At 39.3% G+C, this 27,199-nt stretch overlaps 1 protein-coding gene across 1 annotated transcript in view; it reads left to right on the forward strand.

The window, feature by feature from the left end:
• Positions 1-27,199, forward strand: part of LOC121681487 (transient receptor potential cation channel subfamily M member 1-like) — a 196,737-nt gene that overhangs the window by 161,578 nt on the left and 7,960 nt on the right. The window contains exons 20-21 of the mRNA XM_042061245.1: positions 18,340-18,591; positions 18,731-18,905. Of these exons, the coding sequence (XP_041917179.1) occupies positions 18,340-18,591; positions 18,731-18,905 (427 nt within the window). The remainder of the gene's footprint in view (positions 1-18,339; positions 18,592-18,730; positions 18,906-27,199) is intronic.

A 27,199-nucleotide genomic window follows, 5' to 3' on the forward strand; every position in this document is an offset into this window, starting at 1 on the left:
GTCAGCCAGAGATATTGTGATGAAAACACCTTATTTTTTGCTTTTTAATTTTTAACTAGGTGGCGCTATACATGAAATAAGTGGTAATGGGATGGGTTGACATGCCCCCTTAAGACCAACATACAAAAAAAAGGTGGACCTCCTAGGCCCTACGGTTCTCGAGATATTCACAGAAAACTGTCTCCGGCCACCTACAGGCCAGTTGGTGTATAGTAACATAAATTAATTTATTGTGTGGCCCCCCATGAACGGAATTCCACAAAACTTGGCGTGCATACAGAGGGTGTCATAATGATCCTACACTTCCAATTTCGTGCAGTTTTGACTATGTTAGGTCACAGATACCTTCAATTACACCACCTCATTTTTACTTTTTTGTGTTTAACTAGGTGGCGCTATACATGAGATGAGTGGTTATGGAATGGGTTGACATGGCCCCTTGAGATCAACATACAAAAAAAAAATGGTCCTCCTAAACCCTACGGTTTTCGAGATATTCACAGAAAACTGTGTCTGCCCTACCCTCCTTTCGGGGGTCCAATTCAGCGGGGGGGCTACAGATCAAAACGAAAAACGATGGTTCCATGCTATCCATGTGGGGTTACATGTCCACCAAGTGTCGTGTACCCCGGTCTTTCAGTGTCCCGGGAATCATTGACGGAAATTTGGGCATGCGAAAAAGAAAAAAAAAAAAAAGAAAAAAAAAAGAAATCTGACTAAACCTATATGACCGCCGCTTCACTGCGCGGCGGTCATAATAATAACTCTCTTGCCCCACTCCAGACCTACACAGCGGTTATTTCAACATGTCTGTACGTTAAGGGGTTGGAGTCGTATTCATTCTTGAAAAGGTAAAAAGAAAAGGTTATAACTAGATGTACCGCATAGCGGTACAAAATATGACCGCCGCTCAGTCCTGTACATCCGTTCCACGAAAATAAATCACACTTCAATTTGTCTCCATATTTTACTCCATCCCCCACTCTTGAAACTTTTGTGTATGCTTGTTTGGCATGCCTGAGTGTGTGTGTGCGGCTGCACAGAAAGTACCCTACTGGTGCTGAAAAGGTGAATAGATTGTAGAATAGCCAAAGAAGATGTAGAATTGTTATAAAACCTTTAAAATCTCTAAACAATCTCAAGTAGGGCAGTTCATCACAGTTCATCCATTGCAACTGGATTGATGAAAGGTCACTTACACCTGTAGGCTACATTGTATTTGGGAAAAGCAAAAGGTATCAGCATAATGTTATTTATTTATTTATTTATTTATTTTTTATGTATTTTTAAACAAAAACATCTCTGTCAGCTCCATGCCGTTTTCAACAGCTATCAAAAACAAAGGTCATTTTTGGATGGATGGATTTTTTGTGAATGTTTCTTCTTCTACATAAGATTTTAGTCATCTTTAGTTCATGTAATACTTTATTGTCAATGCACAAATTAAGTAACAGTAGTCTGAAACGTTATTGTTAATGCACAAATTAAGTAACAGTAGCCTAGTCTGAAACGAAATGCTGTTTTACATCTAACCAGTGGTGCAAATAACTGACATGTCCAAATGGGCCTTGATGAAATGCGTCGCTAGACTGTTCATACACATTTTAACGGGCCAAAGTTGAAGAGCTTTTGTCCGTTATTGTTAGTGCAAATATAGGCTGATTCATGTTCCCTTGCATTGTTTAACTGAGGTCCATGGCTAGTCTGGCTTTCATCAGACCAAGCTCAATCTTTTAAGAAATCAAAAAATAAATAGCGGGCAGATCAGGCTGGGTTCACCCAGCCTAGTCCATAGGCACCCGATATTGTTTAATTTTCCGATTGAGATATACACGCTCTGGCTATTCTAAATGCAAAAATGCATCAGGGAGTTATGACAAAACGGTAACTAACAAACTAGATCCTAATAGAAAGCTTCCCTAAGCTACAGGTAGGATTATAAGGTAGGCCTATTTACAACATAAATTGTCAATAGGCTATGCTGGCGACACAAATAAAATCTCCTTTGGAAACCAATGCCTTACAGTATCAAGCGGACTTAAACTGTCATATCGTGGCGAAAAGTTGTAATAACATTCACGCAGCTCCATGAGTCAAGGAAAGCGCGAATGAAGTAGCCACTTCTAAATGGGACCCACTACACAGTAGCTTAAGGTGTTTTGCTAAAGCAGCCATAATGAAATGAAGGTGTCATTGTTTGGATACTTCACACACACGTGCTTTTTAATTTCACAGACTACAACTACCAAGCTGTAATCAAAGCACATCGATTCCCCTCTCACACCCTGCACGCACTTAAAACAAAATAAACAGGCGTCTCAGTCTCACGCATGTATAGGCAAAACTGTATCAGACCGGTGTAACGTTGGTAAATCTTCCATTGCACAGAATGATTTTGTAGCACGTGCAATAAATGACAGTCGAAAGATACAAACAGTGCTGCTATACATTTGCTTGGTATAACCGCATGTATAGTTTTCTACAAATGCAATAAATCAAATGCCTCCATCACTCAACCAACGCTAACGGTAACATTACCTAGGTCCTTATTGATATTACAAGATTAACTACCTGCAGTAAAAACCAAGCATGTCCGATAAACATCCTCAGATTTATTTCGGCTTCAAGAAGAAATGGGAATTACACTTCATGTGAACATCGTCCTATCCTTATTAGATGTTCGCTGCGGTAAATTACAGTCCTTGTATGAAGAGTCCATTGTTTTTTCCAACCCACTTTTAACTTCCAACAAAATTACGTCTCACTGCAACGATGCGCCATCTAGTGGACAAACGACTACTTCTCGCCAATACTGAAAATGCAGCCATGATGAAGATGATGAATATTTATTTTGGCTTTCTTTTAATCCTACTGATTTTCATTTTTTACCGGGGGGGGGGGGGGGGGGCAAATCACAAATGAGTGATTATGAGCCAGGTTGATGTGGACCCTTGAGACCAACATACCATAAAAGATTCACAGAGAACTGTGTCTGCCCTACCCTCCTTTCGGGGGGTCCAGTCCAGCGGGGGGGGGCTGCAGATGAAAACGAAAAATGACGGTTCCATGCTATCCATGTGGGGGTACATGCCCACCAAGTTTTGTGTACCCCGGTCTTTCAGTGTCCCGGGAATCCTTGTTGGTGTACGTCACTAAATGTACACATAAATTATTTTATTGTAAGGCCCCCCATGAACGAAAGTACACAAAACTTGGCATGCATTCAGAGGGTGTCATAATGATCCTACACTTTTAATTTCGTGCAGTTTTGACCTTGTCAGCCAGAGATATTGAGATGAAAACACCTAATTTTTTGCTTTTTAATTTTTAACTAGGTGGCGCTATACATGAAATAAGTGGTAATGGGATGGGTTGACATGCCCCCTTAAGACCAACATACATAAAAAAGGTGGACCTCCTAGGCCCTACGGTTCTCGAGATATTCACAGAAAACTGTCTCCGGCCACCTACAGGCCAGTTGGTGTATAGTAACATAAATTAATTTATTGTGTGGCCCCCCATGAACGGAATTCCACGAAACTTGGCGTGCATACAGAGGGTGTCATAATGATCCTACACTTCCAATTTCGTGCAGTTTTGACTATGTTAGGTCACAGATACCTTCAATTACAACACCTCATTTTTACTTTTTTGTGTTTAACTAGGTGGCGCTATACATGAAATGAGTGGTTATGGAATGGGTTGACATGGCCCCTTGAGATCAACATACAAAAAAAAAATGGTCCTCCTAAACCCTACGGTTTTCGAGATATTCACAGAAAACTGTGTCTGCCCTACCCTCCTTTCGGGGGGTCCAGTCCAGCGGGGGGGCTACAGATCAAAACGAAAAACGATGGTTCCATGCTATCCATGTGGGGTTACATGCCCACCAAGTTTCGTGTACCCCGGTCTTTCAGTGTCCCGGGACTCATTGACGGAAATTTGGGCATGCGAAAAAGAAAAAAAAAAAAAAAAAAAAAAAAAAAAAAAAATCTGACTAAACCTATATGACCGCCGCTTCGCTGCGCGGCGGTCATAATAAGAAGAAGCCAGGAGATTTCAAGATAGTGGATTCCATCCACTATAACAAGTTCAAACTTGTTTGGGAGTGAAATTACGTTTATGGGAGGAGTTTTGAGACTGTTGATTACCTTAGCAATTAAATGTTTTATGGCCTGTAGCTATGGAGCATGGAGCCACATCAAATTAAATCACTACTTTCAAACCCCCGACAAGGCCATACACTTCGGTGGTAGCGTGCATGGGTTGCTGGAACACTTTTTGCAAAACACGGCTCATTGTGTCAAAACTTTACACACAAGCACACCAGACACAACCAAGGCCGTAGCCAGGATTTTTCAAATACCGAGGTCAGGGCATCGCTAGAAATTTTTGGCACCCCAAAATTCTGCCGAGCCCCATTTGGCCAATAATGACGTTGTTCAGCTTATAACATGCTTTGTTTATAACTTGAACCAATACACTTTTCCACAATATTCTAATTTTTAGAGAACCTTTTAATAAAATAAAAAAATAAAAAATTGGCTTTGGACATTTATACAGGACCCTGCTCAATCTGTTATTAAGAATGTTCTGCTTCTCCAGAGTAGCGAATGTTGCATTTATAATTTGCAGGGTCATAGGCTCCAGAGATTGTAGGCTACCTTCTGATAAAGTGAGTGTCACATGTAAGAGGGACCTTCACCTATCATTTCCCTCTCTTCTCCCAGAAAAGTAAATAATATAATTCAATTTAATCATACATTCTACTGAAGGTTTTGCGTCCATGATCTCCCTACCCATTCATCTCGGTGGAATACTTCACAAACCCTTCTTTTAAGACATGACGAACCATATATCAGAATAAACAGCAGACCTTACCGAACACAAGTAAGGGTGTAAAGCAGTCCCCTTAGCCGTTCCAGAGTAATCCAATTTTGATTTTGCAGTCAATTTCGACATGCATGGATGTCTCCAAATTTGGGCTTTAAGTTTTACAATGTGTTTAAATTGTTCCACATGATTTCATAATGGGCCAAATACAAAATAATTGTTACAAATATCGCCTAGATATTGGTAAATCAGAGGACAGCTGACTAAGAGTTTGTGAAAGTAGCCTTAATGATCACAAAATGCTAAGCATGCATCTAGGCTATTTGAGTTTCTATGCAACAATTTTAGCAAAAATGACCTTAATTATGCAGGTTGAGAGTCGTTCTGATGGTTCTACAACACTTTCTGGATTGTTTGGTGGGTGCTTCGTCTCCCTCTATCGCTTCTCCACGGAAAAAACAAATATGCAACTTTCTGAACCCGGACCGGGTAAATCCGGATGTAACTCAGCTGAAGTATCCAATCGCTCCCCGAAAATGTAGTCAGATTGTAGTTTCTAAGAAGACTGCAAAACGGACACCGACTTGGCTTTGTTGCTGTTGAAATTGTAGGTAGTCTACCCTTGGGTGAACTTCGTTTTTGTAATGTAGTTTGATAGTCTCTTGAGCAATGTGTTTGCTCGACTGTTTTATTGTGAGCCCTGTATGTGTTTAGCTTGGTTTCTTGATGGCTGGCTTGCTAGCTAGTGGGGGTTTAGCGTAGCAGTCACTTGCTACCGAAGCTGCAGGGGGAGCTATGTTGTGAAAAATGCGAGCCCAAATCCGGCGAAAACCCAGAAACAGCGAAGAAATAACCAGACCTGCATAGGGCTTCTTTAAAGCTGAGCTGTGCTTAAATTGTTCAATACATGATTTCATAGCAGGCCAAATATAAAATAAATGTTATATATAGCCTAGATATCTGTAACTATTAGATGATCAGATGATTTACAGTTCTATGTAATGTCATGTTTCATGTTTTTGTAATGTTTCATACAGTGAGGCAGGTGAATAGGCTAAACATGCAGTGAATAGGCTAAACACAACTTTGATCATTTTTATATGCTACTGTATAGTTAACTTTGGCCTTGGTGCCCTGACATGTGGCCTTTGTGCCCCCCACCAAATATGCCCAACTGAAGGCCAAGTGGCCTTGCCCCCAGAATGGTGAAATTCCAAGCCTGGTTGCCGGTATAGTATAAGGTAAGGTATAGTAACAAAAGCTTCAAGTTGTGTTACTTTGATCTAAGCATGTGTCTATAGTGTTCAAGCAATGGGCAAAAACTGTAAAAGACTGTAGTCTTTTAAGTAGGGCTGTCAAACAATAATTTTTTTCTTAATCCCGATTAATCGCTGAATGTCTATAAGTTAATCACAATTAATCACATATTTTATCACATGAATACAATTTTATTATTTTGCATTTCAGAACTTTCCAGAGGTCAATATTAACAACGTAAAACAATTATTAGCAGTGTATCTTGTTTGGGAATCAAATGAATGTAAAGAAAGTTACTTTATGAAATATAGCTGCAAGCGGCAATGAGGGGGCCAAGCAGTTAAGCAGGAGTTGGGAGTGGATTGGATTGGATTGGATTGGATTGGTTTGGACTGGACTGGACTGGATTGGATTAGATGGGATTGGATTGGATTGGGTCTTGAATCCAAGTACAAAGTTTGGTTTCTATACATAAAAGCATTGCTGAGATATTAACCTACTTCCTGTGATTATACAACCCCAAAACAGAAAAAGTTGTGACGTTGTGTAAAATGCAAATAAAAACAGAATGTGTTAAAATACAAGTCTCGTAAACCCATATTTAGCAGCAAAAAAGACATACACAACATATCAAATGTTGAAAATTTTGACTATTTCATGGAAAATATTTTAATTTTGAATTTGATGCCAGCAACATGTTTCAAAAAAAGTTGGGACTGGAGCATGTTTACCACTGTGCTGCTTCACCTCTTCATTTAACAAAATTCTGTAAATGTTTAGGAACTGAGGAGACCATTTGCTACAGTTTTGAAAATGGAATGTTGTCCCATTACTCCCTGATATAAGATTTCAGTTGCTCAACATTATGGGATATTCTTAGTCATGTTTTTCATTCCATTATGCACATAATTTGACAAATCTGGACTGCAGACAGATCATCTTAGCACCTCGACTCTTCCTCTATGGAGAAATACTATTTAAATATGCGCAGAATTCATCTTGGCATTGTTTTCCTGAAATATTCAAGATTTTCCCTGGAAAAGACATTGCCTGGATGGCAGTATATGTTGCTCAAATCCTGTATACATCATTCAAAATTGATTGTGTTTTGCCAAATGTGCAAGATGCCCATGCTAGGCAGTAATGCTCCTCCACACCATCCTAAATGTTGGGTTTCGAACTGAGCACTAAAACAAGTTGGATAGGTTGGATACTTGCATGGGCCCTCTCCTCTTTAGCCCAGATGACTCCATGATTTCCAAAAAGAATGGCAAACTTTGATTGGACTAACCACAGGACCTTTTTCCATGTTACCTCAGTCCATTTTAAACAAGCTCTGGCCCAGATGAGACGGTGGTATTTCCTGTATCATGTCTCAGTACAATTTTACCTGTTAATTTTTGCTGGAGTTTTTGAACTGAGTATCAAACTGTGCACATAGACAATGGTTATCCGAGGTTGTCCTGAGCCCATACAATGACAGGTCTGGAAACAGGTCTGGTGTTGATGCAGTGCCATCTGAGGTCCAAAAGACCACAGCCATCCAATTTGTTATTGAGCTTGCAAAGATTTCTCTGGATTCTCTGAATGTTTTAATAATGTTATGTCCTGTAGATGATGCACTCCCCAAATACTTCGACGCATTAAGAAGCATTACAATTACATTGTTTGATCATTTGTGCACACAGGTTTACACAGAGTGATGAATACCCCTACATCTTTTCTTTTCAGAGACCCTGCCTCTCTGGGATGCTCTATTTCATATCCAATTGTGTTGCCAGTTAACTTTTCAGCATTTTGTTACCCCCGTCCCAACTTTTTTTGAAACATGTTCCTAGTATCAAATTCAAAATTAACATATATTTTCCATGAAATAGTCAGGGGCTGGTTCCCCAAAACGTTCTTATCGCTAAGTAGTTCTTAACCTATTCCTTAACCTCTCTCTTAACGTTATGGCACGATTCCTGACATGTTCGTACGCTAAGTATATCTTGTGTAAGTCACACTTTCGTAAGGTTGGTCTGGACCATTCGTAAGCTCTCTCTTAGCGTTGTTTGAGCTCTCAAGACGCTAGTTGCTGCCACTGTGCAGCAGTCTTTAGAAATCAGCGCAGTACAAGTCAAATTATGGTACAGTATGTTGATGATGTTCAACAATGATTTTATATTATGGACATTTTATGTTATGGACATTTTAAGACTAATAATAAAATATGTTCGCAATGGGTGCAGGCCTATTTATGAAGTTTACTTTATTTGGTATCAGAACTAATATGGTGGTAATTAGCCTAGGCTATTTCGTAATGTCATTAAAGCGTTCAAATTGGCAATCACTTTTGATAATTAAAAGCTGGCAAAGAATTTGCCTCTAAATGGCTAAGGTCTATAAATGGGGAAGCATGGTGGTGTCCAGTAAGCGACCAATGTGTAATGACCTATGGCAGCGATCCAACGTGTCCTTGTATTGAATCAAAAACGGCGCTGGCTGCAGAGCCGTGTAGTCCATGTCGCTCCATAGCTCTTTTTTGTTGCTGTTGAACAAGTTATTCCGAAAGCTGGAAAACAGTGTCACCTTGTGCAAGCTCACCTCGTCCAGCAAAACTTCAAGTTCCTCTGACAAGAAGCTTGGTGCCCTTTTTTTACGTTGCTTCCCCACCATACTGTATCTAACTCTCTCTCTCTGTTCATTGTAGATAGGTTGCTTTTTATTGAAAACATTAATCAATGGCAATCAATACCGCATTAAACAGAAGTAACTGCAGCTGCTTGCCAATCAATTCTAATTGTAAGGTACCTTACCATTAATATAAAAGTGTATTACATAATGTTTAGAAGTCGTTAAACTCATGTCAAGAAGCGGCACAAGTGGGATAAGGAGGGTGGATGATTAGCGAGGGATAGACCTACCTGGTTAGTCTACCCGTCACAACATATCGTGTGATCATATTACTGACAATTTGATAATTTAGTTAATAGTTTATATTTTACTGATAACTTAAACTATGTGAAAATAAATGTTACTGGAATAATTTGAGGAATGTTTCATTTGTTTGAACGTGTTGTCTTTCTTAACGCCGTCATGCACCTTCGTGTGAAGTAGAAAATCGATGCCAACTAATTCAGCACCTTTACTTGGGACAGCGCCTTTGTAACATCGAACGTAAGAGGCAGCGTGTTAAGAAGCTTCCTAAGGGACACTTCGGGGAACACACTTAGGAACATAAACAACTTTGGAAAGATATATCTTTTGAGTCTTCTTAGCGCGCTAAGAGTGAGAGTTATCGGGGAACCGGCCCCAGTTTTGTCATTTTCAACATTTGACATGTTGTCTGTGTCCTTTTTGCAACTAAATATGAGTTTAAAAGATTATTACATTCTGTTTTTATGCACATTCTACACAACGTCCCAACTTTTTCTGTTTTGGGGTTGTAGATTGGATTGGATTGGATTGGACCCAATGGATTGGATTGGGATTGCTGAGATATGAGCCTACCTCCTGTGATAATAGATTGGCTTGGAATGGATTGGACTGGACTGGATTGCATTGCATTGGACTGGATTGGATTGGGTCTTGAGGCCATGTACAAAGTTTGGTTTCTATACCTGAATGCATTGCTGAGATATGAGCCTTCTTCCTATGATTATAGCGACCCTTCTTAGGATGTGTTCACGAGTCCACATACCGAGTTTGGTGTCAATACGAGAAAGACTTGCTAATTAACTTGCTAATTATAGGGCCCCTAGTGGTCAAAGTACACCAAATGTATTGTGCGTCCTCAGGATGGGGTCCTGAGTCCATATATCAAGTTTGGTTTCGATACATGAAAGCGTTGCTGAGAAATGAGCTAACTTCCTGTATCTCTAGCGCCCCCATAGTGGTTGAAGGTCACCAAATGTATTGTGTGTCCTCAGGATGGGGTCCAAAGTCCATATATCAAGTTTGGTTTCTATAAGTGACAACGTTGCTGAGATATGAGCCTACTTCCTGTGATTATAGCGGCACATGGCCTCCTTCTTATTGGGTCTTGAGCCCATGTACTATGTTTGGTCTTGATACGAGAAAACCTTGCTGACAGAAGTTCACTTCCTGTTTGGCGGCTTTGCTGCCAATTTCAATTGGCTGTGACGGACAAACGCTTTGTGCGGCTTGGTCTGAAGATCATCTGTGCCAAGTTTCGTGAAAATCTGAGCAATTTTGTGACCTTTGAAAGGTTTTTCATGAAATCCAATATGGCAGAAGGTCCAACATTGCGGATATTGACGTCATGGGGTGTTTCAGTTCAGCCTCATCCAAGGATTCCAAATATACCTCAGTGTTCAAAATGTGTAGTACGGTTCAACGTTAACCCTCTATACCCCGTAGCGAACTTCGACAGCCGTTCTATATTCTCCTGTAACGGCCGCTTCTTCTTAAAGAGACATCTGCTACAGTATAACCTTCATACATGAAATAATACAGCGTTAGTGGATACATAAACACCATACTTTTATTTTGACACACTTAAATGGCTAGGTCGCTATTGACATTTCTCCGGTATTTTTGAGTTTAGCCTGTTGACCCACCGGCTGAGGACTTACGGTGCCTCTGGAGTTATGGCTTCTAACAAGCGTCCGCATCTTTTCTCATTAGATGAGATGGTATTGATGTGCATCCACCATGTTTTGATGTAAGTGACGATCATATTGATAAAAATATGAAAGTGTAATATATTTAACGTTAGCATCCTCCCATTTGTCATGACTGACTTACTGTAGCTGCCTCTCTGGCATAAAAAAAATCGTATGGCTGTCACTGTGAAAGTCAGTTTGAGTCTAGCTAGCACCAGCAAAATATAGGCATAATTCAGTGATGGGTCATGGCCTAATTAACAATAAACTTTATGATAAACCCATGCCAGGTTTATTTGCAGTTATATCTTAACACATAACATTAACATTACCCCTTTCTGTGTGTTACTTTGTTCATGTACAGTAAAGCTAACATTATCGTTATCCCACTTACAGATAGTTATTGCAAACTACTAGCTGCTACTTATGTATGTCTCTCTAAATTAGTTTTTATGTTGACTAATAACAGAGACTTTCTAATGTGGAGACACAGCACTCAAAAAATACTCCATAGAAATGCATGGGGCTAGTTTGTCACGCCAATATGGCCGTTGTCTACACATATCCCACCCCTTCCTCGGCAAAACGTCGACATGTGAATACATTGAGCCAATCATATGGTGTGTTGTGAAGACATCGTGCCAATCATATTATGTCTATGGTGCCAATCATGTGTTGTGATCTCGCCGCTGGAGCAAGATTGGTGTCGTGAAGCCTTGCGCACGCGCATTTCTGCCGAAATGGATGCCCGACGAGTGCCCAAAAAGCGTTGTCATATGGCCGCCGAGTGGAGGGACTTGCCTAAAAGGACTTTGCTAATAACCCAAGCGGGAACCACCGTTGTGTTTTCTGCTTATGGATGTCAGGAAAATGTATTTGTATACAAGTAGGCCAATGTCTCGTCATCTTGATCAACTGATCAAGTTTAGATAAATTATATAACATGATGTGCATGTAAAACAAAACGTAAATCCATGTCAGGTTTAACAGTCCCTGTTCTTGGTGACTTATGCTTATCAAATGAGTCACAATTTCATGTGCTATGCTTCTGGCCTACGTTAGTTCATATCCTCATCATTTTTTAGCTGTAAGGCTCACTGTCCAGCTAAATCGCAAATAAGTGCAAGATATGCCAGTCTATTTCAATTAAATCAGTACTCATGTAGTATCTTGTTTCCCAGATTCTAATACAGAAATATGTGAACCATATTTATAACTTTTTGTTAGTGAAAGACTTTGAGACTGTAAGTGAGTAGGCCTATGGCCGTCTATGGGAAACATGAATATATAATTCTTAATGGATCATATATCATTTGAAAGAGCCATTTCTAATCTTTAAACTGAAAGAAACTTACAATTGACACTTTTCATTACATGTAGATTTTTAGTTATTCTTGGTTATTTGAAATGTTTCTCAAATTGCCCTTTTCTCTTAGAATTCCCAGGAATCTGGGGCATTGTTGTAGAATTCCACTGGGGTATAGAGGGTTAAGCCTATAGATGTAATGCAAAATTTGACACATTGGTGCTGCTAGAGCACTTGAGATGTAGACATAAAACTTGGTGAAATTAATCATAGGACTGTACCGAATCAATGTGGCATATTTCACAACTTTTTACTATATGGATAAATGGCAAAGGAGAGTTTTGTTATAATAAGAAGAATACGTAGAATCACTAATGGTGCCTCGCAGCTTTTCTGCTTGGCCCCCAATTAACTTAGACATATTTGATTATTTCAAATCAAATTTCAAAAGATGTGCAGCGGGCCTGAGGTAATACAATGTCTTGTGTGTGTGTGTGTGTGTGTGTGTGTGTGTGTGTGTGTGTGTGTGTGTGTGTGTGTGTGTGTTTGTGTGTGTGTCTGCTTGCCTACATGTGTGTATTTTATGTGTTTGTGCATGTGTGTGCATGTATGTGTGTGTTCGCTTGTGAGTGGGGGTAATGGTGTGTGTGTGTGTGTCCGTATGTGTGTGTGTGTGCCTGCTTTTCTGCATGTGTGTGTTTTCATGTGTGTGTGCGTGTTTGTGTGTGTGTGTGTGGGTGGGTGTGTTTGTGCATGCGTGCGTGTACATGTTTGTGTATATGTGTGTGTGCGTTCGTGTGCTTGTGTGCAGATGCCTACATGTCTACTGTGTGTGTGTGTGTGTGTGTGTGCGTGTGTGTGTACTAGATAAAAATGAAACAGCAAATATTAGGTGTTATAAGTAAGGGATAATGGAAGACACTCCAACTTTTTGACTAGACAAAGTTAATGCACGTTCTAGATGGTAAATTGGCCCGACACGAAGCGGAGAAAAGTGTATTAACTTTGTCTAGTCGAGCGGCATGAAGTCCATTATCCCGCTTATTCCACTGTTGCCACTTGCGTTGTGTTCATTTCCTGTTATAATGGAAACATTTTAATCTCTAAAACTGTATTGTTTGTAAACTACTTCTTTCCGCCACATATCAACAAATTTCTCAACTTGCAGCACAAACTGCTGTTAGTAGTTTTAAATGGATGGTTGCTATGGCCAAAGGACAGTCGTTAGTTCCATCTCTCCTGTTGTCAAGCAGGCCTCTGATGAACCCGCTTTGAAACATCACTATTTTACTTAGCCTACATGTCATCCAACTAGCTACACTGTAAGCCCTGATTAGTTGAGTTTACTCAAAAAATTTGTGGAAACTGGTTGCCTTAAAATTCATAGTAGATTGAACTTAAGACCTCTTTCTTATATGAATTGCTTTCCCAATTACTATGTACTTATTATATTAAGTTTTTAGAATTAATATTTATTACATTGAACTTAAGATCTCTTTCTTATGTGAATTGCTTTCCCAATTACAATGTAATTATTATATTACGTTTTTTAGAATTAATATTTATTTGATTGAACCTTTAAACATAGCAAAACACATTGTATTTTAAATGTCTCTTTTATTTCACGTCAAGAATTCATCAGATTATTCAAAATGTACATTAATAACAAATACACTGATGTTTCATTTCACATCATAGTATTTACAACATCACTCACTACACTATGAAACACTTCTATTTGTCAGAAAAATCCATCATGTATACATTCCACTGTACAGTAAACAAGAATGTTTTCTTTTTTACATTCAAGAAGCTTAACAAAAAAAAACTAGAAATAAGATCAGCCCTGTAATAAATTAAGTTTACATAATGCACTTGTTTACAATGATACTAATAGTAATCTGAGGTTCTTTTGTTGGCATAGTGTTTATTTTTATTTATTTTTCTTTTTTTTGGGGGGGGGCTGTTTAAATTAGGTACACTAAGATGTTAGATGTAAGTGTTAGGGGGGGAGGGGGTAAGTGATGTAAGAGTAAGGGGGTGGGGGGGGCAAACACATCATTTGTTTGAAAAGTGAAAGACGAGGCTGTGTAGTTCAACCTTTGAATTTTGGCTGCAAAGTTCTCCCGACTGATAATCAGACCGAAAAGGAGATAGAAGGCTTGAGGTAGATTGTCCAGCTCATCCATAACCACAGTTCCTTCAAAAATGATTCCCACTCTGGACGGGTTCAACTGAGGATACTCTGAATCAATGCAAAGGATTGCCACTGACGTTTGGCTAAATACCTCTTGGTCAGTTGTGTCCTAAGAGAACATGGAACAGACAAAAAAGGAGAGGACAATCATACACAATGCAGGTTCACAATGTGACTGTCATACACAATGTTTCCTTTCATCGTACTGCCACAGCAAATATATATATAAAAAAACGTTCTAAATGGTGGCATCTCACTAGCCAGAAGCAAGTTGACTGTCACATACACAAGTAATGGAAAAAACAGAAGACAGAAATGCATATGAAATATGAGGACATTCATGACAATTTCATGGTAAGAAAAAACATTCACTTAATGCTGTACTGAAATAACAGTTCATTAGCAATGTATACATGAAACCAAATTACTTACGGAGCAGGTCTTAAAGAAGGCAGCAGGATCATCACCCAAGACGATCTGGCAGTCCACGAAGAATCAGGCACCTAATGTCAGTTGGCTCAGTTGTCTGGAAGATGGTCGACATAAAGAGTACAACACAGGTTATTTATCATCAGAACTTCCCCTGAATGACAATCACAGGGATCAAAGGAGATGATATTAATGACACATAGAGATGAAAGAAACAGTGCGTAATAGTGACAAATACAAACACACATTCAATTAGCAAACAAAGCCACAGAAGACGGGAAAAACCATGAAAACAGGGACGACACAAAGACGTGAAGAATGGGAATTCAAGTACGGAAAGGACAAGAGGAAAGAAGAGTAAATGGAGGAAGAGAAAGGACAAAGGAGAGAACAAGAAACAGGGTGAAGTAGACTGATAACCCACCTCCGTTTGCTGTAAAAGCTCATTCAACCGTTGGCCAATGGCACCTGTCTTCCTCTTGAAGAGGCCAGTCATGTTTGGGGAGATATTGTCAAGTTCTTCCAAGAAATTCTCCCTGAGATTTTCCCACCAGTCTATACATGGATTTCTATGGAACGTCACGAAAACATGCGTGCGCAACCAAGAGGCAGAAAGCACCATAGAACAGCATAGAGCAATGCAAAAGAGCAAAAGAATAAAATGAGTTTTTGTGCTGAAAACTGCACCAATTCGAAATCACGATGGTTAGAGAATGTTAAATATGTTCAATATCCCTAACGGAATGCATGTCTTCGCCAAAAATGACAAAATACGATGTTATATTAATAATCCAAATGAACGTCAAACTTTGAAATATAGCCTGAAATGAGATGTTATTATCATTGAGACAACAGGGGTATACAAAAAAATCCGATTGTAGCTTACAGCAGCCGACTATTTAGGTTAAGTTTATAACGTTGTGGACGGCCACCAAGCGTCTTCTGCCTCACGGCTGCGCGCGCATCTAGTTTTGTTGGTAAACGGGAAACCCGTGTATTGAACTCATAGCAAACCTGAAACATTAAAAATAGAAAATCACATATAAAACTGATTTTCAACAATACATGTCACACAGCAATAACCAGTTCCACATAATTCTGAAAGACAACCATCTAAAAATTATGTTTTAATGTTTGCATTCGTTAAAACGTGTTTCCCTACTCAAAACACAACCCATCGACTACATGTGACCCGCTAGCGATAATTTAGCTATCTAAGATTAGACACGAATGTTAACTTAATTAACAGCTGGTCAACGACATTACACGCTGAGATTGAATTAGTGGAACTCGTTAAAAATGAAATAACACTACATCGGACCTTGTGGTAAAATATTTGCTAACTAGGCTAACTTTGCGCTAACGTCAACAGGTTGATTTAGCTTGCTAAGTTAACGTTCAGTAACTGAACGTCGACAGTTCACAGCTCATCAGTGCAGAACTAACGTTAGCTAGATTTATAGATATGTGTGGTTAAAACAAAGTTTTCTACTGCTTACCAACACTAACCCCTTGTAACCACGGCAAACCTTGTCACTGCCACACACACGAATGTGAAGTTTTGTCAGCCGTCTCATCATAACTTGGTCACCGAAGTAATGTTAACTAACTTACCAGATTCTCGTCTCGATGCCAGGCAGCCCCTCCTCCCAAGTCTGGAGAGCGTGGGAAAAAAATGGGAATTTGCAGTTCGCGACACAGCAGATTCGCTGGATCATTGCCAAAACGAACGAAACTCCACAGACTGTAGATCTGACGTCTTTAGTCTTATTTGCAAAATGAACCACTGTCACTAACACATTTCAAATGCAAATGCTACAATGGTAATTAAAGTGCATGGATGATACCAATAATAAAACATTTGTATTGCAGCCACAAATCATGGTTTAATGGATCTAATGCACACTGTTTTCTTATTCTGATAATGAATGTTTTCTACTTTCTACTGAAAACCGTTTTGAGCAGACTGTTTAATTTGAGCTGATGATTTTTCAAAACATGCAAGAATCCCCCAAATATAATAAATAGGCCCTATGTAAATTACATGCCATATGGCACCTGTAAGCTATTAAGGCAATTCAAAGCAAAAAAATGTCTGAGTCAACATGCGTACCAGGTGAAAATGTCCAATCCACTTAACAATCCAAGTACAATATGCATAAACCGTTTGTTTTATTGCAATACTATAAAATGTGCATTGTAACTCAAATTAGTCGAATGTACTTGTGTTTGTTAGTGATGCTTTAAAACTGAAAACATAAAGTTCAATCAACTATCTGATTTTATATGAAATCCGGGTTTACAGTGTAAAATCCACGTCCGTCATATGCTACAATGTTACTATGTTCTGAACATCTGTATTTTACAGCTTGGATGCAATGTGACAGTTCATTTAAACGTAACAATGAGTTTGGCGAATTAATATACAAGTGTGATTCGGCCAACAAATTGGATCTACTTCATAGGTGTGCAAATAACATACGGTTAATATACGTTCTAAATTACGCAGGGCAATGGGGAAATCAACCAAGCAGTGGAATAATCACAGGTATCTCTGGCTGACATGGTCAAAACTGCACATGCGACCACATTTTTTTTCCTGGGTCGTATTGGTACACCTAACGTCATAAGGGTGAGCGCCTAGACTTTCGTCACATCTGGATGTCTGGTCATCTGTTTTTGACCTCCAGCTAAAGTGAAATTGGGTTGTGCAGCAGGACGATGATCCAAAACACAGCAGCAAGTTCACCTCTGAATGGCTGAAGAAAAACAACGCAAATGTTTGATTGCAGTTGTTGCTGCTAAGGGTGGCCCAACCAGTTATTAGGTTTAGGGGGCGATCACTGTTTCACACAGGGCCATGTAGGTTTGGATTTTGTTTTCCCTTAATAATAACAACTTTAATTTAAAAACGGCATTTTGTGTTTACTTTTGTTATCTTGTTATCTTGACTAATATGTAAAGGATAATGTATAGAACGCCGGTCATTATTGGGAAAATAAGTCCCGACAGGGCGAACCGGACCCCGACGCGCAGCGTTCTATACATTATCCCGCTTATTACCCGGCTACTTGCCAAAACGAAATAATAAACTCCCCACGACATGACTTTAGCCTACATAGCCTAGCCTATTTGTTACCGTTCATCGTGGCATTCGCTGAGAAACAAATTGTTCGCAACAACACACGCTGAACTTGAATGAAACATTCTTTAGAACACAGCTGATCAACCGTCTGCTTTCACTTTTGAATGAAGTTCCAGTCCTTGCGTAGTGATATGCAAGACATATCAGAAGCACAAAACCCATGACATTGACAGCGGTAATTATATGTTTGCAGCGGTAATTACATGAAAATATTTTACCGTAGAACTTTGGGAAATCCCATTCAAGCCAATGGAGCGTTCTACTTGCCTTGTGAAGAGCCGTGTAATAATTAAAATAAATCATTTGTTTCATGGTCTGAAACGTTTAAGTGTGACAAACATGCAAAAAAAAAAAAGAAATCATGAAGGGGTCAAACACTTTTTCACACCACTATATTTATAAGTTCCAAATTAAAATGACTGCTGCATGACATACTTTTGGGGTTTTGAAGTGTATTTGATTTTCATTATTATTTATATTAAATCTTATTTCATTTTCAGAAATATGAGTGGAACTACAAACTCCATAATAACTGTGCTCAACGATTGTGTTTGTTTTTTGTTAGATTCTCATGTCAGAGCCTGGTAAACTAAAGCAGAAGATAAATGTGTGGCTTGAAGAATATTGGAACATCACGGACCTTGTAGCCATTTCAGTATTTCTGCTTGGCTTGTTGCTCCGACTACAGAATGAACCCTATATGGGGTATGGCCGTGTGATCTACTGTGTGGACATCATCTTCTGGTACATACGTGTACTTGACATCTTTGGTGTCAACAAATATCTTGGACCTTATGTCATGATGATTGGCAAGATGGTGAGTGTATGATCTACAGTTTCTCATTATATGATCTTTTAATATACTCATGTTCTTTTGAGAAGACTAAGAAATAGATTAAGACAATTGTCTTGTGTGTGTGTGTGTGTAAATGCATTCCCCTCATGTTTGAATGCAGATGATAGACATGCTATACTTTGTGGTCATCATGCTGGTGGTGCTGATGAGTTTTGGTGTGGCAAGGCAAGCCATCCTTCACCCTGATGAGGAACCAACTTGGCGTTTGGCCCGGAACATCTTCTACATGCCCTACTGGATGATCTATGGGGAAGTGTTTGCAGATTCCATAGACCGTAAGACTAGAGTTCATAGTAAGACTCTGTTTCCTGACTTATGGCAGATGATCTGTATAAATTCCGAACCTTTCAGCCTAAATTTATGCCCATGGAAATGAATCCAATAGTTTTCATGTGACTCTTCATTTATGCTGATTTATAACACTGATTTACATTACAATTACATGTTATAATTATATGTAGAGTATGTACTGTAAGTACAGTAAATTACATCTAAATGGAGGTCATCTAAATCAATATATGTATCAATATGTTTTATATTTATGCTGTAGCAGCTGATGTTTCAAGAGGTACGCAATTCCAGCAGGTCACCTGTATTGATGGAATACAAAGATACGAGGCTTCAAACCAGTTTTTCCCAAATCTGTTCGTTCCGAACAGAAACAATATTTTGGGTTTTGGGTTCCACCCTAAAATGAATGTATACGTAGATATTGTGGCATCCCGAGGGGACATGTCGTGGAGGGATGGTACATTCCCGTAGAAGGAGGTCATGGAAGTCCCAAGATGGCCGCCTTCGTAGAAACTACATCTTCCACAATGCAGTGGGAGGAGTGCAGGTGTTTGGGATTAATCATCTAGGCAGAAGGGAGACCTACAAAAGGTGTGCTTGGTTGAAGACAAAGGAGCACACAGAGGAAGCCTTGGGAACTCTGTTCAAAGAAAGTTAAGTTTGTGGACTGGAAAGCTGGAACTTGAATTTTGGACTTTGGTAGTGATGGGTAAATGAAGCCTCGAGCGCTGCTCGGCACATTTCCCTAATGTGCCGAGTAATGTGCCGAAGCTTCGAAACATGGAAGACAAGGAAAACACAGCGACATCTGGTGGTTTGCATAAGCTGTTTTCGGAAGCTTTGTCCTAGAGTGCCAGCAATCTAGACCATTGTTGATGATTTTTGTACAGCCATAGCATATTCTGTGTTATAGCTATGAACACATACAATGGCTCGTTTAAAAGGTGAGACTTTAAGCTCTCAGTGGGTGCAAACCGTGTATTTCTACACGCCTCTGTTCCTGATAAATCCCAAGCTAAACAGTGGCTAGTTTTCATCAAAATCGCTGTTTTTTTCTAGAAATGGAGATATAACGTCTTTCATGAAATATGAAGTGTTGCCTGTAAACTTTCCGGGAAGTGATCAGCGAGACCTGGCGAGACTGCCACCTAGTGATAGTCCCACGAAAATGGCCTGGTTTTGAGCTGCCGTGCATGCGTCACTGATTCGACCCAAAGCGGCAACCGAGTTATGATAAAATTTTCATGAGTTTTCGATCGTCATATATTTCAATTCCATTCATCACAGAGTTCCCAAAATCACATATAAGGTGTGTTAGAGTGTCTAGTTTCGTAATTTTTTTTTAAAAAAAGCTAAAAACGTAGCCTAATATTACGTTTTTGGCACTCAATGAGTTAATGTTGACTTTAAAGTCAACATGTCAAGTTTAATCTCGCCATGGCAAAAATATTTTTTTTCTTCATGTGTGGCCCTAATACTCCGTCGTAAAGACATTTGCATTTCTGTTTGTCTCTATTCAATACAATAAAATACGATTAGGCAACATAATCCGTCACTCGTTATCACGTGAAGATTGGTGTTTCGGTGGAGGCGTGAAATTATGTGTTATTCCAGTCAATCGGTCTCCCATCCACATAACGACCGCAGTAGACACTACTTTGCTTCTGAAGCAGGACGGAGGATTGTCAACCTCAACACGCTATGGACGAGAGTGAAAAGGAAGCGACCAGGTGCCTAATTAAACCATACCCTATTGCCCGACATGTTTTGACGATTCATGAATCAAACTTTCAATAGGAAAATATTATGTCAGTTATCCTTGTTACATAGAAATTATTATCCTGCATTGCTTTGAACATTATTGAAGTTGAGACAAGATTGCAAGACAGACACGTTTTAATGTCATTGTTCTAAATGGCAAAGCTTTAGGCTAGGCCTAGGCGATTTCTTCTTTATTTCTATGTGAAAGACATTATGGATTATGGACATTTTCTGAAAAGAAAAGAACGTAAATTCACAAATAGAGAAAGCATCCTATATAAAACAGGGCTACCCTATAGAAACACAAATTTCACCTGACTCTTGCAATACAACACAACACATTCCTAGACACTAGAACGGGTGCCCTGGTTCGCGCAATTCAAAGCCTTTGAATCAGATTCCGAAGCAGTCACGTGGGTGTGTGTCCCAAATGAAGCTTCAGACATCACACTCATAAACCAAGGCCTCGTTTGTCATCAGTAATATGTTTTTTATGGAAACGACACAAGCCTCGAACCGGGGCTTCATCTGGCACGCCCCTTTCTGCTCGACACAAGCTCCGAAGCCTCGCTTCATTGGGCACATCACTAGACTTTGGACTTTTGAGTTTTGGATTTATCTGGAGGACTTTAATGAATGACAACTCTTGCTGAGACGGAGCTATAAAAGTCCACCCTTTACTCTAAACAGTGAATTATATCAAAATAAAAGCTCCAACCTTCTGTTATCACAGTTTGTTCTTGTCGTAATATTGCCCACACGGCCTCAGAACTCAGGATTCCCTCCCAACGCTACAATATGTAATTGTAACAGTTAATAATGTTCCATGTGTGACATTGGTAGGCCTAAATAACTTTCATACATAACAATTGTATATTGATACTTTTTACTCCAGTTTCTTTTTCTAATGCCACAAACATTACGAAACCACATTAAAACATGCAATTTCTTAACTGGGCCTACTTTTATGCCTTAAAGGAACACGTCAACATTTTGGGGCAATAACTTACCTAACTCTGGGAGGTATGGTGAATAAGTCAAAACATTCCCTTCTCGTCTCTGTGTGTGCAGTAACTCGGTCTGACGCACTCACCGCTAGCTCAGCACTGTAGCTCAAAGTGGCCGGCTCCAATTAGCTTAGATCTCCAATAAGTGAGAAAAGATCTCCAACATTTTCCTGTTTACATGCTGTGATTTGTATATTTACAACATATACAAATAACAATGTCAAACTAGAAAATGTAATTCCGAGGAATTACCAGTGCATGAAAATGCAAAACAAACTTTTATTTGGAAACAGTTGTGGGCAGAGGAAACAGTTGGCGCGAGTCATAGTTGATGACAACTGACAGTTGGAATGGCTGAACAGTTAAATAGTTGGATAGTTTAGATTGTTAAATTATTTAATAGGGAATTATTGTAGGGAGAACTTTTATTTTGAAACAGTTGTGGGCAGAGGAAACAGTTGGTGGGAGTCATAGTTGATGACAACTGACAGTTTGAATGGCTGACCAGTTAAACAGTTGAATAATTTAAGTAGTTAAATTATTTAATAGGGAATTATTGTAGTGAGGACTTTTATTTTGAAACAGTTATAGGCAGAGAAAACAGTTGGCTGTAAAATGGGTTACTATCTTGCAAACAAGCATGTATCTGGTTAATGGAAAATGATTAACCCCTACCCTCAACCATCAATCCTCCAATCTGGGGAAAAACAAATCTTTATTTTGATTTTGAAACCTAAATGTTGGGAGGTATGCAGACCACTGTTCATTGTGCTACAGTTGTTGTCCGTATGTGCTGTATTTTTACTTTGTTCTTCAAAATGTGCTTACATTCCATACAATACAATACATAAAGAAGTGTCACCAGTTATCATATGAACAGATTTGTACTGGAGTCTGCACAATCACAGAAATGCACAGACATACAACTAATTGTTTTCTGTTGTGTCTTTCTGTTTTACAATGGATCCATGAACTGATAGTCTATGCAATGGAGATAAATCGTAAGTAAACATCTGTTCCTCCTCACATATTTGTGATTAGCAGTGACAAGGCTGATGATCAAAAAATCTATTTGGCATTGTTTTAGTATGAAGAGACTTACCTAGCACTCTCTTGAAAGATCATTTTGACTTAATTCAAGAAGACTTTGACTTATTTTAAGGAGTCTTATTAAGACTTTGCTCAATTCACTGGCAGCCAAATGTGCTTGTTTTTAGGATAAATTGGCTTAACACACTGGCAGTTTTAAATTAAGTCAAATGATTTTAAGAGGAAGTGCTACGTACTTCTCTTTATATAGAAAACAATACCAACTAGATTTTTGATCTTGATAAGATCAAACACTTGGTTAGATTTTAATAGATAAGCAGTTTTCCAGAGATGGCTGACAACATTTTGTTTATTGAAGAAAAAATGCTTTAGTCAGCCATTCTAAAATTGTTTTATAACTGGATCAACACTGGACCAACTCACATGGCCTTATAAGTTTGATCACATCTACTCATTTAAAGGGTTTCTTTTTGTTTTGTTTTGTTTTTTACATCTGTAGAGCAAAACTGAAGGTCAGAATTCATGAAATAACACACATAGGATTATGTATTATGATTTTGTGTAGACAAGTGTAGACAAGTAAAATATATTTTAGATGTTAGGCTAATCTTTTGCTGGTGATGACAGCTTTTCCCACTCTTGGCATTCTCTCAAACATTTTAATTATACTAGGATTGCTAACTGATTTTCCTTCACGCATGTTAATGAAAAAGCATACCAGTTGACAATCACCTTGCTCCCAGGGGTGTGGCAATTAACGACATAAGGTGTGGTCTGGCGCTTGATCCAAAAATCACTGTCTTACACCCTCTAAAAATCATTTTGCTACTGACCAAGAAAAACCTGGTCTATAGCTAAAGGCGCATATAAAGCACAGTTAAAGATGTACTGTCACAAGGTGCAAGCAGCAGGATAAATATCCTTAGGATTTTTATTCAGTCATTCGAACATTATTGGGGGTACAGTGTGTCCCATTTAGAAGTGGCCACATCATTCGTGTTTCCCGTGATTCACGCAGCTGTGTGAAATGTATTACTTTACTGTACTTTTCGCCACAAGGTGGCAGCTTAAGTCTGCTCTAGCAGGGCAGCGGACTTCATTCAGTGGCATTGCAACAGCAGTGTGATTGGCAATCCACGGACCAGTGCCGGGCCGTGGGCTGGACCTAGCCAGTCCGCAAAAAAAACAAAAAAAACATGTGCTATACGAAGCAACATGTGAATAGATCTGCAGGCCGGCAAATTTTCACCTCGTTTTCAGACACACGATGTGGCAAAAAGACATCTCTTCCAGCAAATTTTGCGTGATCTTTGTGTGAAAAGGGCTTATAATGTTCGATCAACTTCTGAAGACGACAAGGACAAAAATAGCCTAATGCTTAAACGTCACCTTTTTATCCAAACTTCAATGCGCAGCCTACACATTTGGCCTTCAGATTTCTAGGTCGTTTTACAGTAAGATACATCTATGAGTGATAGATAAGAGGTAAAGGAATGTGTTAGTTGTGAAATTAGAAAATGCATAATTTTGTCATTTTCGACTCTCGCTGCATTCAAATCGCTATATCTCGAAATGGATTTCCGCGACATAAGACTCATTTCGTCATGGCACGCCCCATATGGTCCATACTGTAGCATACTGGCGCGCATAAACTCAAAGCGGCAAAAGCCGACGTTCCTAACCCTGCTCACAAGTGCCACCTGGTGGTTGTTTGGGTCATTGCAGCTTCACTGGGGAAATATAAATACGTGTGAAGCCGGACAATTCAAAGTAGTACCCACTGTAAGTGTTGCTTTTTCAGGCTATGTTTTCTAATGTAACCCCTTGTCAGTCAATAGTGAAAATAATTAACTGTGTAGAACTGTTTTGTCATTGACTATGAGAAACAGTTCTACAGCAAGATAGCAATTTTTAGATAATGCACCAGACCCCACCTTAGGTTGTTAATTGCCACACCCCTGGGCGCAAAGCTTAATAAAAGTGAAGTGCATGGTGCAAAACTCGAGTGTAAAATAGGAATAAACGTTGCGTTGGGATTATAATCCGCTTTGCGGCAGGTTTTGCGTCGCGAAAATAGGGCCCAGTGATTCTGGACTGGCCACGCCTTTATTGTCTGTAAACTTTGCGCCTCTGACCATCCGTTTCTGATCGCCAAAATAAGGCCCAGAGGCTATTTTGAAGGATTTAACATAATATGTTACATAACCGGCGTCCTCTTTACTAGACAACTAGCCATGTGTCATGAACAGTAAAGGAATCTGGCAAACCTGCTATGTTCCATCTTCTGTGTTCCTCTTATACTTCCTGTGCTGCTTAGGGTAAAGCAAAATGGGTACTGTAGTAGTTTTAGCAAAGTTGACCAGAGCTATATCTACTTACTAGGTAAAGTTTCACGATTCTTGGAAGATGTCTTTGGGTCGACTATTCTTGAAATTGCATGGCTGGTTCTCTTGTTACTACGGCTATGCTGTATGGCTATGCTAAATTCAAGTTCAAGTAGTTTATTGTAGGCCTACTCATAAAAGGAATTATAAGTTATAAAATTCTTGTCCTCAAGAGCCAGCTCAAAGAATAAATTAAAAGTATTAATTAAAAAGGTATATTGTGTGTGTGTGTGGGGGGGGGGGGGGGGGGCGTAATGGGGTGTGTGGAATGGGGGTGATGAAATGATGTGTGTGTGTGTGTATGTGGGGGGGGATAGGGGGTGTTGTATGTGTATATGTGGGGGGTAATTGGGTGTGGGGGGAGAGGGGTGTACCTGTGTGTGTGGGGGGAGGGGGTATGTTGTGTTTTTGGATGGGGTGGATTAGGGCTGGTCGATAAAACAATAGTGATATTGTGATAGATACACTATGTAATCAATATCAATAAAAAATCACTATTATCACACCTCCCGCCTTAACTACATTGTCCATAAAAAAAATAAACATGCTAAATAATAAGTGTTTAATTCTTTCATTGTAGCTATATGCAGCTAGAATCATTAGCATCATTAGCACGCTGCAATTTTTTTCAAAATTGTTGCATTCAAGTTAACTGCTAAATTTGTAATATCTCAAATATGAAACCCAGGAGGTGTCATTGTAGGATATTTTTGTGTATCGAGAGAATGTGCGCTCATTTTACTAAGTTGTGGTCTCATTTTACTACATTGTGTGCACAATATAGTATACTGTGTGCTCATTTTGCTAAATTATGTGCTCATTTGACTAAATTGTGCTCTCAATTGACTAAATTGTGCTCTCAATTTGGTAAATCGTGCACACATTTTAATAAATTGTGCACACATTCTATATTGTGCATGTGATAAGGATAATGCATACAGAATTTGAAGTGTAGGCTCATTAGGACTCTGAATGCATGCCAAGTTTCGTGGAATTCCGTTCATGGGGGACCATACAATACATGAATATATGTGTACATTTAGTGACTGTACACAATGCTGATACACACACTCATGAACACATGCAAACACACACATATACATGCACACATACACGCAGGCACAGACACACACATAAACACACAAACATACCGTAAATCCTCAAATTATGTCCGGGATTCTATTTATAACTGGGCTTCTGATAATAGCCAGGGGCGTGGTCGATTCAGACAAATAAAGCCCGGCCCCCAAATACTGTACAAGCCGAGGTGATAAGTGCCTACGAGTAGGGCTATCAGTCCACGAGCACTAGAAGACATTGTTTCGATTTAACTCAATGAAATAAAAGAGCTCTTCTTAATAATTCTTCTTAAAATTGTTGGTTAGTTTCATACTGTTGCCAATGAAAAGTTGTTGTCCTACACCATGGGTCTCCAACACATCCCTTTTAAACTATCAGTCGCTTGCCGCCCCCTTCTGAGCTTGCCAGAGGTTGAAGCAGTACTACAATCACAATTGTTGCCGTGAGGAATTCCAGCCTACAAATTTAATAAAAAGTAAATCATGCATAATTAAAAATATAACTCAATTTAGGCAACTTGGCTATGCAATAAGGTTTCCATTACAACACAGCGCACGTTTCAATGAATGAAAGTGGCTGCTTTGTCTCGCAATAAACAGCGGAAATCCCGACACTCTTTCAACTACATCAGTGTTACTCATTGCGCGGCTCGCAAGCCACATGCGGCTCGTCAAGCTATAATTGGTGGCTCGCATGGTAGCTTTGGCGAGATTTCGCCAAATTTGGTTTTACTCATTTTGAGTAGGCCTAAACTGTTCGCCAAAGGCCATCATCTCTGGCCCCAGCTTTATAAAAACAAAATTAGGCTCTGATTTAGCCTAGTCTACTGTTTGACTTCAATGAGGTGATCTTAAGTTTAGTTCTGCTTATAGTATCTCACTGCCACAGCAACGCCTTTGAATGCAATCCGCTGCCCTGTTTACAAATGCTACAGCGGACTTAAACTGCCACCTTGTGGCGATAAGTTGTAATACATTTCACGCAGCTGCATGAATC

The sequence above is a fragment of the Alosa sapidissima genome, chromosome 14 (genome assembly GCF_018492685.1).
Source record: "Alosa sapidissima isolate fAloSap1 chromosome 14, fAloSap1.pri, whole genome shotgun sequence".
Taxonomy (NCBI): domain Eukaryota; kingdom Metazoa; phylum Chordata; class Actinopteri; order Clupeiformes; family Clupeidae; genus Alosa; species Alosa sapidissima.